Genomic DNA, 16,616 nt, shown 5'->3' with positions numbered 1-16,616 from the left:
TTACCGCCTAATTTACTAATTTTAAAATTAGTGGTGATTATGTTTTAATTTTTGTTCGGTTATTACTTATTAGATATTTTTTATGTAAATGTTACAATTTTGGTATAAATTTTATGTAGACTTAATTTTTACCATATTTAGATTTGATGTTATTGTGACTCTAAAATAGTGAGATTATTTCTTTGGATTTAAGTCTAGATAAGAGTTTTAAAAATAAATTCAATTAATATTTAGAATTAGATCTAGGCTAAGACAAATTTAATTTTATCCGATTCATATACATTAAAATTTTAATGTGATTCAATTTCTATTGACTCAATCATAACGATTTAACAATAAGATTGAGATCATTTATATCGGAAAAGTATATCGAACCAACTCCTAATCAGCTAAGAATGGAACAATTTAATTAATTATAATTATATTAATAATTAATTTTAAATTTTTTAAATTCAAAATTTAAAAAATTTAAATTTAATTAAGTAAACATAATTAAAACCTATAAAAACATTCTTCTTCTCTCTCACATTAACCTATCCACTTCCAACAACCAGTCAACCACACACACAGACCTCTCTCTCACCGTCATGCCCTCTCCACCTCTGCCCTCATCCAAGACTCTGCAACTTCTCAAACTAAAAGTGACGCAGTAATGCATTGAGTTGTTGATGTTGCAATCCAAAGAGGGACTTGGTTTATTGAAGGAGAGCCCAGTTTTCAGTGATGAGATCATAGGAACCCATTTCAAGAACGTCATCGGTGGTTGGATTGTGTATGAAAATTCGGATGCCATGCATGTAAGCTTCTTTAGCTCTGTCACAGTCATAGAATTGAAGGTCTCCGTTGAGCCAGATGGAAGACCCCGAACCGAAGGCCTTTTCGAGTAGCGAAGAATATGAAGCTTCGCCCATAGGGAAGATGGTGTCAAAGAGATCACGTAAATATCCTTAAAATTGGTCTCTGCCTTGCACTTGGTTCAGTTTCAGGAATTGTTTAAGGAAGCAGTGGTAGAGTACGAATTGTCCTTGAACAATTACAGAAATATAAAAAAATATTTATTTAATAAAAAAAAACATCCTAATGCTTAACAAAAGAAATATCCAGTTATATTTTGGCAAAAATAATTAGATATCTATAAAATTTAAAAAAAAATATGAAATTCTTAAAAAAATAGAGACATTCACATTTGTAATACAAAAAAATTCGAAAAATATATAAAAGAATATTCATTCGGTATGAAAAAGAAACATTCTGATACTTAGTAGAAGAAACATCCATCTATATTAACTTATTTTTATTAAGATGAGTTTGGAGGTCCAACTTATTAAAAGGTTGGTAGGAGTTGGCTGAATCTCCTCTTAATTTTCTAGCAGAATTATTTATATACTAAAATCAATCTTTTTATATATATATATATATATATATATATATATATATTATTTAATTTTTTTAATATATATTTTATATTTTAATATATATTTTATATTAATGAATGATTTTAATAATTAATTTGGATGTATATAGCAACATGGTTATTGCTATAATTTTCTGCTGATAAACCAAGTTGAGGTAGGCAAATATCATATACGGATCAAATCATGCTTCAAACATCAATTGAATTATTAAAAAAAATAAAAAAAATTAAAATACTACTTATAGCTAGAAATGCATAAAAATTGGATTCTTTCAAAAGTAAAAATTAAGAAAGACAACAGACTTAAGCCTTACCTCTGGCAGGTATGAAAAATAATGATATTGCTTATTTTTGGAATTTCTATTGTTTCTTTTGCAACTATAAATAAACAACTCGAAAAGTAAAAAAAAAAATTATTATTTTCACTGTTAAAAAGTTTTGTAATAGCGAATAATTTTAGCGGCTAATAAAATTGTTTGTTATTAGTCATCAATTTTGTGATTGAGTAAAATTTTTTAGCATAAAAAAAATTGGTTATTAAATCGATAGTTAAATTTTAATTAGTAAAATTGATTAATGACTACCTAATTGTTGTGATATATATAGAAATTAGTAACCAATTGTGTTGGGTTTTTCTCTCCTTTGTGAGGTTCAAGTCCAACATTTTGAGGGTGTCTCTTGCACCTATTGTGCCACAACCCTAGTTCAGATTTTTGGGGGTCATTGAGAGTAAGAGAGAGTAGCCACCAAGGGAGAGAGAAGGGAAAAACAGAATTTCCGTTTTTGCCCAAAGCAGTAAATTTCAAATGTCAGTTTCTCAGTTGTTCACCGTTGGATCGGCTTGAAATTTAAACTGCATGTTCTTATCATCTTGTTCTTTATTCTGGTCGGTGGAGATGTTGATTGGAGATTTGCAGTGAGAGAAATTGGCTTCGCAAGAGAGAAATTAGGTTTCCCATTTTTACACAGAGCAGCAATTTTGGAACGGCAGTTTCTCATTCTTTCACCGTTGGATCGACGTGAAATTTAAACTGTAGATTCTTCACATCTTGTTCTTCATTTTGGACGGTGGAGATTTTAATTGGAGGTCTGCAGAGGGAGAAATTGGCTTCGACAGTAGCTCTGTTTTTTGGGTATATTTCATCTTCTTGCTTTTCATTTGTGAGCTTTGGTGCTTTGATGTTTTGGTTGGTTATATGCACATTTTTGTGCTTTGTTTGAGACTCTCTTGTACCTCATTTGATTATAGTGGAGCTATTTCATTGGTCTGGACGACTCGTGGTTTTTACCTCTCACATTGAGGGGGTTTTCCACGTTAAAATCTCGGTGTGTTCGTATTATTGCTTTACTTGCTATATTTGCTTGTTATAGTTGCTGCCATATTGTGTTGTGAGTGCTTCCATATTGTTCTTGTGTTGGACATTTGTGTCGTTTCCGCTGCTAGGCTCTTTCATACTGGTATCAGAGCCTGGTTGGTATTTTTCTGGGCTTGTGAGTTTGTGAACAATGGAAGCTAATACTAATACTAGTAGGATGATCACTCTTAATGGTCCTAATTATGATTTGTGGAAGTCAAAAATGGAAGATTTGCTTTATGTCAAGAATTTTCATCAACCAGTTTTTGGTACAGAGAAGCCTAATGATAAATCTGATGATGATTGGACTTTGTTGCATAGACAAGTCTGTGGATATATTAGGCAGTGGGTTGACGATAATGTGTTGAACCATATTATTGGAGAGACACATGCTCGGACTCTTTGGGTTAAGCTTGAACAGTTGTATGCTCGAAAAACTGGGAATAACAAGATGTTTTTGATCAAGCAGTTGTTGGCTTTGAAGTATACAGATGGGACATCAATGACAGATCACTTGAATAATTTCCAAGGAATTATGAATCAGTTATCTTCCATGGGTATCAAGTTTGATGAAGAGGTTCAAGGATTGTTACTTCTTGGCTCCTTACCAGACTCGTGGGAAATTCTCAGAATGTCATTGTCCAATTCTGCTCCTGATGGTGTAATCTCTATGGATCTTGCCAAGAGCAGTGTTTTGAATGAAGAGATGAGAAGAAAGTCACAAGGTACATCGACTACACATTCAGATGTTCTTGTTTCTGAGTCTAGGGGGAGAAGCAAAAGTCGAGGTCCTAAAGGTAGAGATCAAAGCAGAAGCAAGTCTCGAGGAAAGTATAAGAATATTGAGTGTCATCATTGTGGTCAAAAGGGACATGTGAAGAAATTTTGTTGGCAGCTAAAGAAGGAGAAAGCCAAGGCAAGTAAAGACAAGAGCACAAATAAAGATGATGGTAGCAAGGAAGACAAGGTTAATGTAACTCATGATGATTTTCTTGTTGTTGAGGAGTTTGAATCTGTTAACCTTGTTGATAATAGCACTAGTTGGGTGATTGATAGCGGTGCTTCTATTCATGTTACATCTAGGAGGGATTTGTTTACGTCCTATACTCCTGGTGATTTTGGTGATGTAAAAATGGCTCATCAAGGTGTTGCAAAATGTGCCGGTGTTGGACAGGTTTGCTTGGAAACCTCCAACGGTACCAAGTTGACTTTGAAGCGTGTGAAGCATGTTCCAGATATTCAGTTGAACTTACTTTCTGTTGGTAAGTTGTGTGATGAAGACTTGGATAGCTCATTCTCTCGTGATAGTTGGAAGCTCACCAAGGGTTCCATGGTTGTTGCTAGAGGTACTCGACACTCCACTCTTTATTTAACTCAAGCAAAGATTGTGAAAGATGTTGTTAATGCTGCTGAGTTTGTTGATGAAACTGATTTATGGCATAAGAGATTATGTCATATGAGTGAGAAGGGCATGAATATGTTATCCAAGAGAAATCTTTTATCTGGTTGTAAGGTTGCTTTGCAAAAGTGCAACCATTGCTTTGCTGGGAAACAAAACAGGGTTTCTTTCAAGAGCCACCCACCTTCAAGGAAGTCAGAGATATTTGACTTGGTGCATTCTGATGTATGTGGGCCAATGAAGACAAGAACACTTGGAGGGTCTATCTATTTTGTAACCTTTATTGATGATCATTCTAGGAAATTATGGGTTTACACTTTGAAGACCAAAGATCAAGTTTTGAATGTGTTCAAGCAATTTCAAGCTTCTGTTGAAAGAGAAACTGGGAAGAAGTTGAAATGCATTCGTACTGACAATGGTGGTGAGTACTCAGGTCCATTTGATGCTTATTGTAAAGAGCATGGTATAAGACATCAGAAGACTCCTCCGAAGACTCCTCAGTTGAATGGCTTGGCTGAAAGGATGAACAGAACATTGGTTGAAAGAGTTAGGTGCTTATTGTCACAGTCTAGATTGGCAAAATCCTTTTGGGGTGAAGCTTTGAGCACTGTTGTTCATGTCTTGAACCGAACACCATGTGTTCCCTTGCAATTTGAAGTGCCAGAGAAGGTATGGTCAGGTAAAGATGTTTCTTATGATCATTTAAGAGTCTTTGGATGTAAAGCTTTTGTTCATATTCCTAAAGATGAGAGATCTAAGCTTGATGTAAAGACTAGGCAGTGTATTTTTATTGGCTATGGCATGGATGAGTTTGGTTACAGGTTTTATGATCCTGTTAACAAGAAGGTGATTCGGAGTAGAGATGTTGTCTTTGTTGAAGACCAAACATTGAAGGATGCTGATAATGCGGAAAAGCCAATGGTTCAGCCTAGTGATGATTTTTCTGACTTGGATATTACTCCCTCTATGCCTATGGTAGAAGATGGTAGAGTTGAAGTTCAAAATAATGAGCATGATACAAGTGCAGGTGAAGATGGAACAGTTGATCCAATACTTGATGAAGTTGGTGATGATGATCAAGATGAAGAACCAGCTTTAGAAATTCCTGCAAATGCACTTAGAAGGTCTACAAGAGAGAGAAAGCCTTCGTCAAGGTATTCTCCACATGAATTTGTTTTGTTGACTGATGGGAGAGAACCTGAATGCTTTGGAGAGGCTGTTGAAGATGAAAGCAAAGCTCAATGGCTTGAAGCTATGCAAGAAGAAATGAAGTCCTTGCTTGAGAATGATACCTATGAGTTGGTGAAGCTACCGAAGGGTATGCGAGTTTTGAAGAACAAATGGGTATTCAGAATCAAGAATGAAGAACACAATTCTAAGCCTCGGTATAAAGCTAGATTGGTTGTTAGAGGCTTTAGCCAGAGAAAAGGTGTTGATTATGAGGAGATCTTTTCTCCTGTTGTGAGGATGTCATCCATTTGTGCTGTGCTTGGATTAGCAGCGTCTCTTGATTTGGAGATTGAGCAAATGGATGTGAAGACAGCTTTTCTTCATGGTGATTTAGACAAGGAGATCTACATGGAGCAACCGGAGGGCTTTGTTGTTAAAGGAAAGGAAGATTTTGTGTGCAAGCTTAAGAAGAGTCTTTATGGGTTGAAGCAAGCTCCAAGACAGTGGTACAAGAAGTTTGAATCTGTTATGGGGAAGCATGGTTACCATAAGACAACTTCAGATCATTGTGTATTTGTGCAAAAATTTTCTGATGATGATTTTATCATTCTTTTGCTTTATGTGGATGATATTTTGATTGTGGGCAAGAATGCTTTGAGGATTAATGAGTTGAAGAAACAGTTGAGTAAGTTCTTTGCTATGAAGGACTTGGGTCCTGCCAAACAAATTTTGGGCATGACTATTACTCGTTATAGAGATTCCAAGAAGCTTTATTTGTCACAGGAGAAGTACATAAAGAAGGTGCTTCAAAGGTTTGGCGTGAATGATGCCAAATGTGTTGCTATTTCTTTTGCTCCTCATTTTAAGTTGAGTACCAAGCAGTGTCCAACCACTGATGAGGAGAAACAAGCAATGGATGAAATTCCTTATGCCTCAGCTGTTGGAAGCTTGATGTATGCTATGGTGTGTACTAGACCAGACATTGCTCATGCAGTTGGTACTGTGAGTCGTTTTCTCTCTAATCCAGGTAAAGAACATTGGAATGCTGTTAAATGGATTATGAGATATCTCAAAGGTACAACTAACTTGAGTTTGAGTTTTGGTGGTGAGAAACCTTTGCTAGTTGGCTTTACTGATGCAGACATGGCAGGAGATATTGATTCTCGAAAGTCTACTTCAGGTTATTTGGTCAAGTTTGCAGGGGGAGCTATTTCATGGCAGTCAAGGCTACAAAAGTGTGTTGCACTTTCTACCACAGAGGCAGAGTTTATTGCAGCAACTGAAGCATGTAAAGAATTGTTGTGGATGAAGAAGTTTCTTGCAGCACTTGGTTTCAAGCAAGACCGTTATGTGTTGTTGTGTGATAGCCAAAGTGCTATTCATCTTGCCAAGAATTCTACTTTTCATCCAATATCTAAACATATTGATGTTAGGTATCACTGGATACGGGATGTGTTAGATTCAAAGTTGTTGGAACTTGAGAAAGTTCACACTGATGACAATGGTGCTGATATGATGACAAAAGCATTGTCAAGAGAAAAGTTTGAAACATGTTGTTTGATCGCCGGAATGGCGAGAGCCTCCACCTAGTCGAGAAGGGGGAGATTTGTTGGGTTTTTCTCTCCTTTGTGAGGCCCAAGCCCAACATTTTGAGGGTGTCTCTTGCACCCATTGTGCCACAACCCTAGTTCAGATTTTTGGGGGGTCATTGAGAGTAAGAGAGAGTAGCCACCAAGGGAGAGAGAAGGGGAAAAACAGAATTTCCGTTTTTGCCCAAAGCAGTAAATTTCAAATGTCAGTTTCTCAGTTGTTCACCGTTGGATCGGCTTGAAATTTAAACTGCATATTCTTATAATCTTGTTCTTCATTCTGGTCGGTGGAGATGTTGATTGGAGATTTTCAGTGAGAGAAATTGGCTTCGCAAGAGAGAAATTAGGTTTCCCGTTTTTACACAGAGCAGCAATTTTGGAACGGCAGTTTCTCATTCTTTCACCGTTGGATCGACGTGAAATTTAAACTGTAGATTCTTCACATCTTGTTCTTCATTTTGGACGGTGGAGATTTTAATTGGAGGTCTGCAGAGGAAGAAATTGGCTTCGACAGTAGCTCTGTTTTTTGAGTATATTTCATCTTCTTGCTTTTCATTTGTGAGCTTTGGTGCTTTGATGTTTTGGCTGGTTATATGCACATTTTTGTGCTTTGTTTGAGACTCTCTTGTACCTCATTTGATTATAGTGGAGCTATTTCATTGGTCTGGACGACTCGTGGTTTTTACCTCTCACATTGAGGGGGTTTTCCACGTTAAAATCTCGGTGTGTTCTTATTATTGCTTTACTTGCTATATTTGCTTGTTATAGTTGCTGCCATATTGTGTTGTGAGTGCTTCCATATTGTTCGTGTTGGACATTTGTGTCGTTTCCGCTGCTAGGCTCTTTCAAATTGAGCAAACGACGACAAAGCCAATGTAATTAATCGTTAAAATTAGACGCTATTTTTTAATTTAGCAACTGAATAGTAATCGAAATAAAAAATGTAATCTTCGAGATTTAGTAGTGGCTAAATTAGTTACTATTTTAATTTAACAACCGATTTTGTAACCAATATAAAAATAGACTGAAAAATGGTTGGTCATTAAAACACTAAATCAATCACTAAGAAATTGTCCACTAAATTAGTTGCTAAGGATTAAGATAGCGAATACTTATAAAATTCAAATTTTAAAGCAGTTGGTCGCAAAATTAATCATTATTTTTAATGTTTAACAATAAATAAATACTTAAACAAACTTAGTTGGTCACTAAATGATTGGTCACTTATTTAATCCTTAGCAATAGAATTAGCAACCAACTAAAAATAATATTTATTTTTCTATTTTTTTTATAGTTTATTATTTTATTTTATTTTATTTTTTAGTAATTTTTTAAAAAAATTATAAATAAACAAACAAATAAAAAATGAGAAAATATAGTAGTAGTAGTAGAAGTAATAGAAGAAGGAGAAAAAAGAGGATAAAAAAAATAGTAGTACTATAGTAGTAATTCGGTAATAGTAGTAATAGAAAGAGGAGGATAAGAGAAGGAGGCTTAAGATAGATCCCGTGAAGCCCTGTGTAATATAAACCAAAAGACATAGATAATTTATTAGACTTAATAAGATCACCATTTTAGTAAATGATGCCAAGAAAAGTAGTGACATTGATTCAGAAGAAGTTAAACAAACTCTTGAAATAGTAGAAGTTAACTTGAGTAAAACTAAAGGCAAGAGACAACTAATCGAGGCAAATCTATCTCTCCAATAAACAACTCTTTTCAAAATCTTAAAAGGTGCTGAGTTGGAATCCCATTCTAACTAAGGATTCTTGTGGTTCCGGAGGATCTAGTTATAGGAGAACCAGGAACGGAGAGCCCTCTTTTCGCTCGACTCTTTGGTCTTAAGAATACTAATTTTAAGAATGAGTGATTGTCCTTCTCCAACTCTTACTGTCCAACCTGAGAGCGGATAGCTAAACTACCAATATTTCTATTAATTTACTTTAAAAAATTAAGATAAAATTGAAACGATTTAAACTATAATGATTAAATTAGAACTTTGACAAATATATTAGTTATAAATAAAAAATACACTTTTTCAATAATAATAATAATAATCTTAAACTTTAAAAATTATAGCTATTAGATTTAGATTAGACCGGCCAATTCAATTAAAAATTGGAAGTCTAATTGATTGATCGATTCTCTTCGAATCCCTTGCAAAAATTATGTGGATCTACGGGTGGGCAAGCGCCCTACGCACACAAGAGAGATCTCTTTTGCAGAATTTGAATCTACAACCTATAATTTACTACAAAAATTGCTTTTTCACTAAATCAATGTTATCTTTTTTTTTTCTTCAAAGATATTAAGATGGTATATTACAAATCAAAAGTAAATTATAACTTGTCCCACTTAATAATGCATAAAGACTTGATAAGTAATAAAATTAGGGGTCTCCCAAACTGATTTATACAAAAAAAAAACAAAACTAATAGAAAAAAGAGAATAAAATTAGATAGGTCTTTGGTTCCTAATTCATCTTATCTTCGTGCAGCATAAGTGTTGTGCCTTCTATGGTAGAAATATTCTTCTTCATATGTGAATGCTTGAAATAGAATATCTCAAATCAAATCCTCTTTCCTTCAAAAATCAATGAATTTCTTGCTAGTCATACGCACTAGAGTAAGGGCTTGTTTGGGTGAACTTCTAAGAAAAGATCTTTTTTCGAGTTATCTTTTTTTAAAAGATCTTATGGAAAAATAAAAGTAATTTTATGTTTGGGTATCTCATGCAAAAAGATCTTTTTATCTATCAATTATGTTTGGATATAACAATATAAAAGTACTTTTTTGTTTATTTATTACATGAAAAACATTTTTTTAAAAAAAAAAATCTTTTAAAAAAAGATGTAAATTACAACTTCTCAAAAAAGATATTTTTCTGATTTTTCTAGTGCTTTTACTTTTACTACTCGAAATTTGCCAAACACGCTTTTATCAAAATAATGACACCCAAACAAGCACTAAATATACTATTTGTGCCATTCTTTTCTTTGCTTTCCCAATTTTACCGAGATTTTCAATTCAAGTGAGCCACCATTGCCATGGTTCCAGATTCTATTGTCTTAAGATTACACTTGCTACCGGCGACTTATTCCACACCTCCTGGATTTTTGGGCAAAAGAACAACGCGTGGAGGGTAGTTTTTGCTGTGACATAGCATTTGGGGCAGAGTTCGTTGACTTGGGGAAGGCGTTGGTGAAGTCAAAGACTGTTAATCCCTGGTGTATCATCTTTCAAATAAAAATTCTTATCTTCGGTGTGCATCTTAATCCCAAAATGTGTTTCCATAGCCCATTTTCTTTAAATCTCGAGTGCATCTGTGTTAGTGATTCTTGAAAAAATTGATAGTATTGGAAATAAGGAGTATGACCACAATCTAATCAATCATGTGTCAAATAATTTGTTATTATTATTATATTAAAATGTTAATATAATAAGGTCCTTGATTAAATTTAGAGATTTATCATTGTGATAGTGATCATAATATTGAGAGATAAATCTTTTATAATTTAATCTAAATCGTTCTTGGTTATAGGATTATTAAAAAGGACATTAATAATCCGGAAAGATCAAAATATATATATATATATATATATATATATATATATATATATATATATATATATATATATATAATGGTCTTCATTGGATGAAGATTAATAGATCTCATTTATTAAATTATATATATAGATGGTGCATATAGAGATATGACCATTGAACTGACTCACTTTGAGAATTCCTAATGGTTATAATTACCGAATATTTGTCAATAGGATATTCTCAAGATGAACATAGTAATAAAGTTTCCTTTGACCTGCGACTGTCATAGTAATTAACAATGTATTTATTATACTTTGATTCCGGACACTTAATACCCTAGGGTGCTAGTTGAATGGATATTGTATATGATTTAAATACTTGTAGAATTAATGATTAGTCAATAAGAAATCCGTCAGCTCCCTGTGGCTGAGCTCCCTCGCACGCGTTCTTCCTCCTCTGTGCAGCACGGCGGCGCGACGGCAACTGGACTTGGTGGCAACGCGAGCTGGACGGATCTGGGCGGCGACTGGGTGGTGGCGCAGACGGCTCACCCTCTTTTCCTCTCCTCCTCCTCGGCGGTCCCCTTCCCGTTTTTCTTTCTTCTCTCTTTCTCTTTTCTATGTGTGTGTGTTTGCTGTTAGAAAGGAGGGGGCTGCAGCAGTTGTGGGTGTTTGGGGGGTTAGGGCTCAATTTGATAAAAGTTAGGGTTAGAGTTTGTGTATGGAATTGAAGATTTTGGAGTTAATTTGGGTTGGTGTTCATTTTTATCAATTTAGGATCTAGAGTATTAATTTGAAATCTAATTAAACTCATAAATTTACTTTTAGAAATATTACTTATTGTATCAAATTACTAATTATATTTCAATCAAATACCCAAATTAAAATTATAAGATAATGTAATTAATTTTTTTTATTCGTAAAACTTAAAGTATTAAATAATGAAAATATCAATTATTCAAAGTAAATCGTATAAAAGTTTTTGTTATTCCATAACTAATAATTTTGTAACTTAATATAGAAAATAATTCAATAATTATGAAATTAGATAAAATTCTAATTTGAATAGCCAAACCTCATTATTTTTGAATTTCTAAGACTTAAAATTGTAATTAAAAAAATAATTCATAATTATAGAGTTTGGATGAAAACCTTAATTTATTTCAAATCTAATTAATCAAAATTACCTTTGATTATTTTTAATAAAATAATTCTGAAATTAAAACTGTAATTAAATATATAATTTAAAATTAGTTCATAATAAGACTTTTCAAAAACTCTGGATCTTACACATTACATCTTCTTCTCGTTGTTTCTCTGTCCCTACCAGAATTGCATTATTAAACTGTGTAATTCATTTAGCAAACTCTCAGGCAGCATAAAATAGCTGAGAGTATAGATTAGAATAGATGTTTCAACTGCCTTAATTAAAATTTCTCTTCCACTAGTAGAAAGTAAATATCTTTTCCAATGTTTCAGCTTCTTTGTCACTTTATCTTTTACATAGGCAAAAGTTTCTCGCTTCGATCTATTAACTATAGATGGCAATCCCAAATATCGGTCCTGTGCTCCAACATTAGACACATTAATTGATCCTGCTAATTTTTTCTTAATGTGTTGATAAGTGTTTTTGCTGAAAAATACTGCTGACTTATGGAGATTAATGGCCTGGCCACTGACTAAACCGTATTCCTGAAGTATTCCAAGTAGGTTAGAATAATTTTGTGGAGTAGCTTTGCACAATAACAATGAATCGTCTATAAATAATAGATGATGAATTGTAGGACATCTACTATTCAACCGAAGTCCCTGAAATAGGTTATTCTGTTCTCCCTGGTGGAGCAGATAAGATAGACCTTCTGCACATAGAAGAAAAAGATAATGAGAGAGGGGGATCCCTTGACGAAGCCCTCTACTAGGTTCAAAAAAACCTATTGGTGTATTATCCACAATAACATAATAAGTGATCATAGTGACACGTTCCTTCATCCACTCTATCCACCTTTCGCAAAAGCCAAATTTTTTCGTCATGCTCCATACAAATCTCTATTCCACCTGATCATAGGTTTTACTCATGTCTATTTTCAATGCCATATCACATCCTCTATAAGCCTTATTTTTTAAAAAATATATGTACTTATGAACTATTAAAATGTTATCACTAATGAGTCTATTCCGAATGAAGGCACTTTGATTTTCACTAATAATTCTATTTATTAAAGGTTGAAGTCTGTGAACCAATACCTTAAATATGATTTTGTAGAAAACTGTGCTAATCTATATGTTAATTATTGTATATATTCTTTTAAGTCAGAAATTATCATCGTATTTATTTAATTTTAATTTTACTTTTATATTAATTTTTGAAATAAATTATATTTTTTAATTGTATATAATTATTAAAAAATAAAATATTTTTATTAATTATAAAATATCTTTTTATTTATAATTATATGATATTTATTAATATTATTTTTAATAAAAAATTACAAATATAATGAATATAAATTGATTAATAAATTATTTAAATTTAAAAATACTAATTAAATAAATATAAAAATTAAATTACTTATTGAGAATAAAAATTTTTATGTTATTAGTTAGTTATTATCGAATTAAATAGATCAACCAATAATCCGTTAATCCAATATCTTTATCGGGTGACTCGATTCTCAAAACTGTGTTGGAAACTTAGAACGGTACATGGATTTAGATTACCATGACCTTTAGTCAGCAAGAGCCAAGTAGTACACGGGAATCCCACCCAGCCAGCTAGCAAAAGCCAGCACTAGCACCCTGGTTCAGTGGTCCCTCCGTCCCTGGAACTTTCTAATTCTATAACCATCATTCGCACGCCCATACGTGTATTTCTTTAGTCGGCGGGCGTTCTCATCCTCGAATCGTCAAATCATATCACAACTCTTTTTCGTCTTTCCCTCTCATTCTTTAACTTCCGTTAAAATTCCACAAACCACCCTCTTCGAAACAAGAAAAGAAGTAACAAGTCCAGAACCAGAACCAGAACCGTTACCGTTTATACTACCAGACTACTCTTCCGTGGAATTTCAAACTTCAAAGCTCAGAAGTCAGAACACCAACACAAACACACATACACACACTATTCAAAAAGTTAATATCCCTTTTTCTTTTCCCTCTCTATAAATATCCCTTCTTTCGAATCTGCCACGCTTGTTCTTATTCCCCATGTTACCATTTGTCTCCTATAAACCATAGTCACGCAAATTTAAGAATATATATACTGATATTTATTTATTGCTATAATGAATGGGAATGGAAATTGAAATTCAGCAAAGTTGAGCTTCCCACGCGTTTTCTGCTCTAACCCACCGAACACAGTCCAAATCTTTTCAATGGTGGGCGTTGAATGTAGCTAGTCTCTGAATTATTTCTTGCCCAGTCATTTTACTTGAGGTTCTCTCTCTCCCTCTCTCTGTTTTTCTTTTTAAGAATGTTGATTTCGGTAGAATGCAACATAAAGAAAGAAATTTTCTTTTAGGATATGATATATAATATAACTTTGCATGCGCCTTTTATATTAAGTAAAATCCTGTAAGGCTTTAACATTCTTTATGCTCTTAACTGCAAAACAATGGTCTGAGTTTAAACTTTTGCTACCTTAATTTTTGTAATTCGTGGTCGTTAAATTAAGGCCCGAGATTCCTTGGTTTGGTATGAAAATTATAATTTATAGAAATGGTCTTCCATGCTGTTTTCAGTTTTCACGGAACAAGCCAGCAACAATATTAAGTGATTGTGATAGACTTTTAATTTTTGTTGACATGGTTTAAGCATAGTCTGCATAGACCTCGTTTTCAAACTGAAGATTTGGGACCAGAATGAGGAATTATAACTTACTTGGTATTGTTAGTTGGAGCTGTTTGTGAACTTGTTAATTTCGGTCTACAATGGTTTAAGCATAGTCTGAATGATTGATAGTGAGAATACAATCACTTTCCCCATCATCTTTTAGCTTTTAATTATGTTAGTTTCGCTTATCAAATATAGCATTAGTTTGTTCTTTCTGATTGCTGAATCAGTTATTCCAAATTTATGTTTTACATTTACACAATCTAGAGGGATAGAGGAATTGTGATGAATTCAATTTCTGAAATTTTCAACAGCTTTGGCTGAGTTGTTTTCATTGGGTTGGACTTTCTAGTTTATGCTTACTTTATCTGTTTCTTGCATGTGTTTGCATTTACATAGTTGTGGTCCTTGTGATTGTTCTGTAATGAAAATATTCATGGTAGCTCCCCATTTTTCCAGGTTTATCTGCTGATTTTGAAAGGTTACAGTTACAATTCCAAAGCAAATATTAAGTAGAAGCTTACCAAGATTGCAGTTTTTTTATTTCCTAGAGGTTGGTAGATATAGCGAAGGTTATGCCGTCGTTATAGCATGGATTCATCACATCTTCTCGGTTTCAGTGTGACTAATTCTAGCTTACTCAGCAAATCATCTTTTCCAACTACACCTCCGTTATCCCACCTGCTACTTGGACCTTTGAATGAAGTAGTAAACTCACCTAATTTGGCTCTTTCTACTCACTTCAACTCTGATACTGATTCTGCATTGAATGATAGTCAGCAGTTAGTTGAAGTTACGCGTGCAGAGAAACGTCACAAATCAATGGAGGAAGCGTCGCTACAAAGCATTCCGTCGAGCACTTTGAAACAATTGCTCATTTTATGCGCCAAAGCAATGTCTGAAAACAACATGAAAGATTTTGATCAATTGATAGACAAGGCTAGAAGTGCTGTGTCTATCAGCGGGGAGCCAATTCAGCGGCTCGGTGCTTATTTAGTGGAAGGGCTTGTTGCAAGGAAGGAGAAATCGGGTAACAACATCTATCATGCTCTTAGGTGCAAGCAGCCTGCAGGTACAGAGTTACTATCATACATGCAGATGTTATATGAAATTTGTCCATACTTCAAGTTTGGTTACATGGCTGCCAATGGAGCTATTGCTGAAGCATGCCGAAATGAGGACCGAATTCACATAATAGATTTTCAGATTGCACAGGGAACTCAATGGACGACTCTCCTTCAAGCTCTTGCAGCAAGGCCTAGTGGGGCTCCACATGTGCGGATCACCGGGATTGATGATCCTGTTTCTAAATATGCTCGAGGAGAAGAATTGGAGGCAGTTGGCGAAAGTTTGTCGAAAATATCTAAGAAATTTGACATTGAGGTTGAGTTTCATGGAATTCCTGTCTTTGCCCCAGATGTAACCAGGGATATGCTTGATGTCCGGCCTGGAGAGGCCTTGGTCGTTAACTTTCCTCTTCAACTCCATCATACGGCCGATGAGAGTGTCGATGTGACTAATCCAAGGGACGGACTTCTGAGATTGGTTAAGTCTCTTTCTCCTAAGGTAACCACATTGGTGGAGCAGGAATCGAACACAAACACGACGCATTTCTTCAACAGGTTCATAGAAACACTTGATTACTACTTGGCCATGTTCGAGTCCATCAATGTTGCTCTCCCAAGAACGAGCAAGGAGCGGATCAACGTGGAACAACATTGTTTAGCTCGAGATATCGTGAACATTGTTTCTTGTGAAGGGAAGGAAAGGGTGGAGCGGCATGAACTGTTTGGTAAGTGGAGGTCTAGGTTCACAATGGCAGGTTTTGTGCAATATCCTTTGAGCTCTTATGTGAATTCCATTATAAGAAACCTCTTGAATCGCTATTCTGAGAATTATAGTCTAGTGGAGAAGGATGGAGCCATGCTGTTGGCATGGAAGAACAGAAATTTGATATCAGCTTCAGCCTGGTATTAATAGACATCCAGATAGAAAATAATGTAGTGGTAGAAAAATCATGGTGATAGTGATAGGATAGTAAAACGCATAAGGCTTGAGGTTATTATTGCTGACCAAGGTTTGTGTAGATTTACACTTCCATATGCTCTTCTCAGTGTTTCATACGTTATTTGTTAGATTTGTGTATTCTTATTTTCTAGTCATGCAGTATACTAATTCTCTTGTAACATGTTTTAGCATGCGTGTATAGTTTTTGGTCTACGAATGTTAAGCTTGTGTCTGAACTTTGGTCCTTGGCTTCTTGTGCAATTTATACGAACTCAGAAATTTTGAACTCCCTCAATACTGTGTCCTTATG

General features: G+C 34.3%; 1 protein-coding gene across 2 annotated transcripts; it reads left to right on the top strand.

The window, feature by feature from the left end:
• The first annotated feature begins 13,345 nt into the window (after positions 1 to 13,345).
• Positions 13,346 to 16,601, top strand: LOC107630129 (chitin-inducible gibberellin-responsive protein 1). Of its 2 annotated transcripts, none has more exons than XM_016333182.3 (2): positions 13,346 to 13,903; positions 14,759 to 16,601. In XM_016333182.3, exon 2 carries the CDS (start codon positions 14,891 to 14,893, stop codon positions 16,274 to 16,276), a length of 1,386 nt encoding a protein of 461 aa, XP_016188668.1. In that variant the 5' UTR covers positions 13,346 to 13,903; positions 14,759 to 14,890; the 3' UTR covers positions 16,277 to 16,601. The 2 variants fall into 2 exon arrangements, with proteins under 2 accessions (XP_016188668.1, XP_020974196.1); XM_021118537.2 differs by lacking the exon at positions 13,346 to 13,903 and adding an exon at positions 13,953 to 14,041.
• Positions 16,602 to 16,616: the final 15 nt, after the last annotated feature.

This window comes from Arachis ipaensis, chromosome B3, assembly GCF_059453495.1.
Source record: "Arachis ipaensis isolate K30076 ecotype BB chromosome B3, ASM5945349v1, whole genome shotgun sequence".
Taxonomy (NCBI): domain Eukaryota; kingdom Viridiplantae; phylum Streptophyta; class Magnoliopsida; order Fabales; family Fabaceae; genus Arachis; species Arachis ipaensis.
This window is presented reverse-complemented; position numbering and strand designations above follow the sequence as displayed.

Bases quoted from the DNA above. Each gene is read 5' to 3' on its own strand.
- LOC107630129 (XM_016333182.3), top strand. From the start codon at position 14,891: ATGGATTCATCACATCTTCTCGGTTTCAGTGTGACTAATTCTAGCTTA.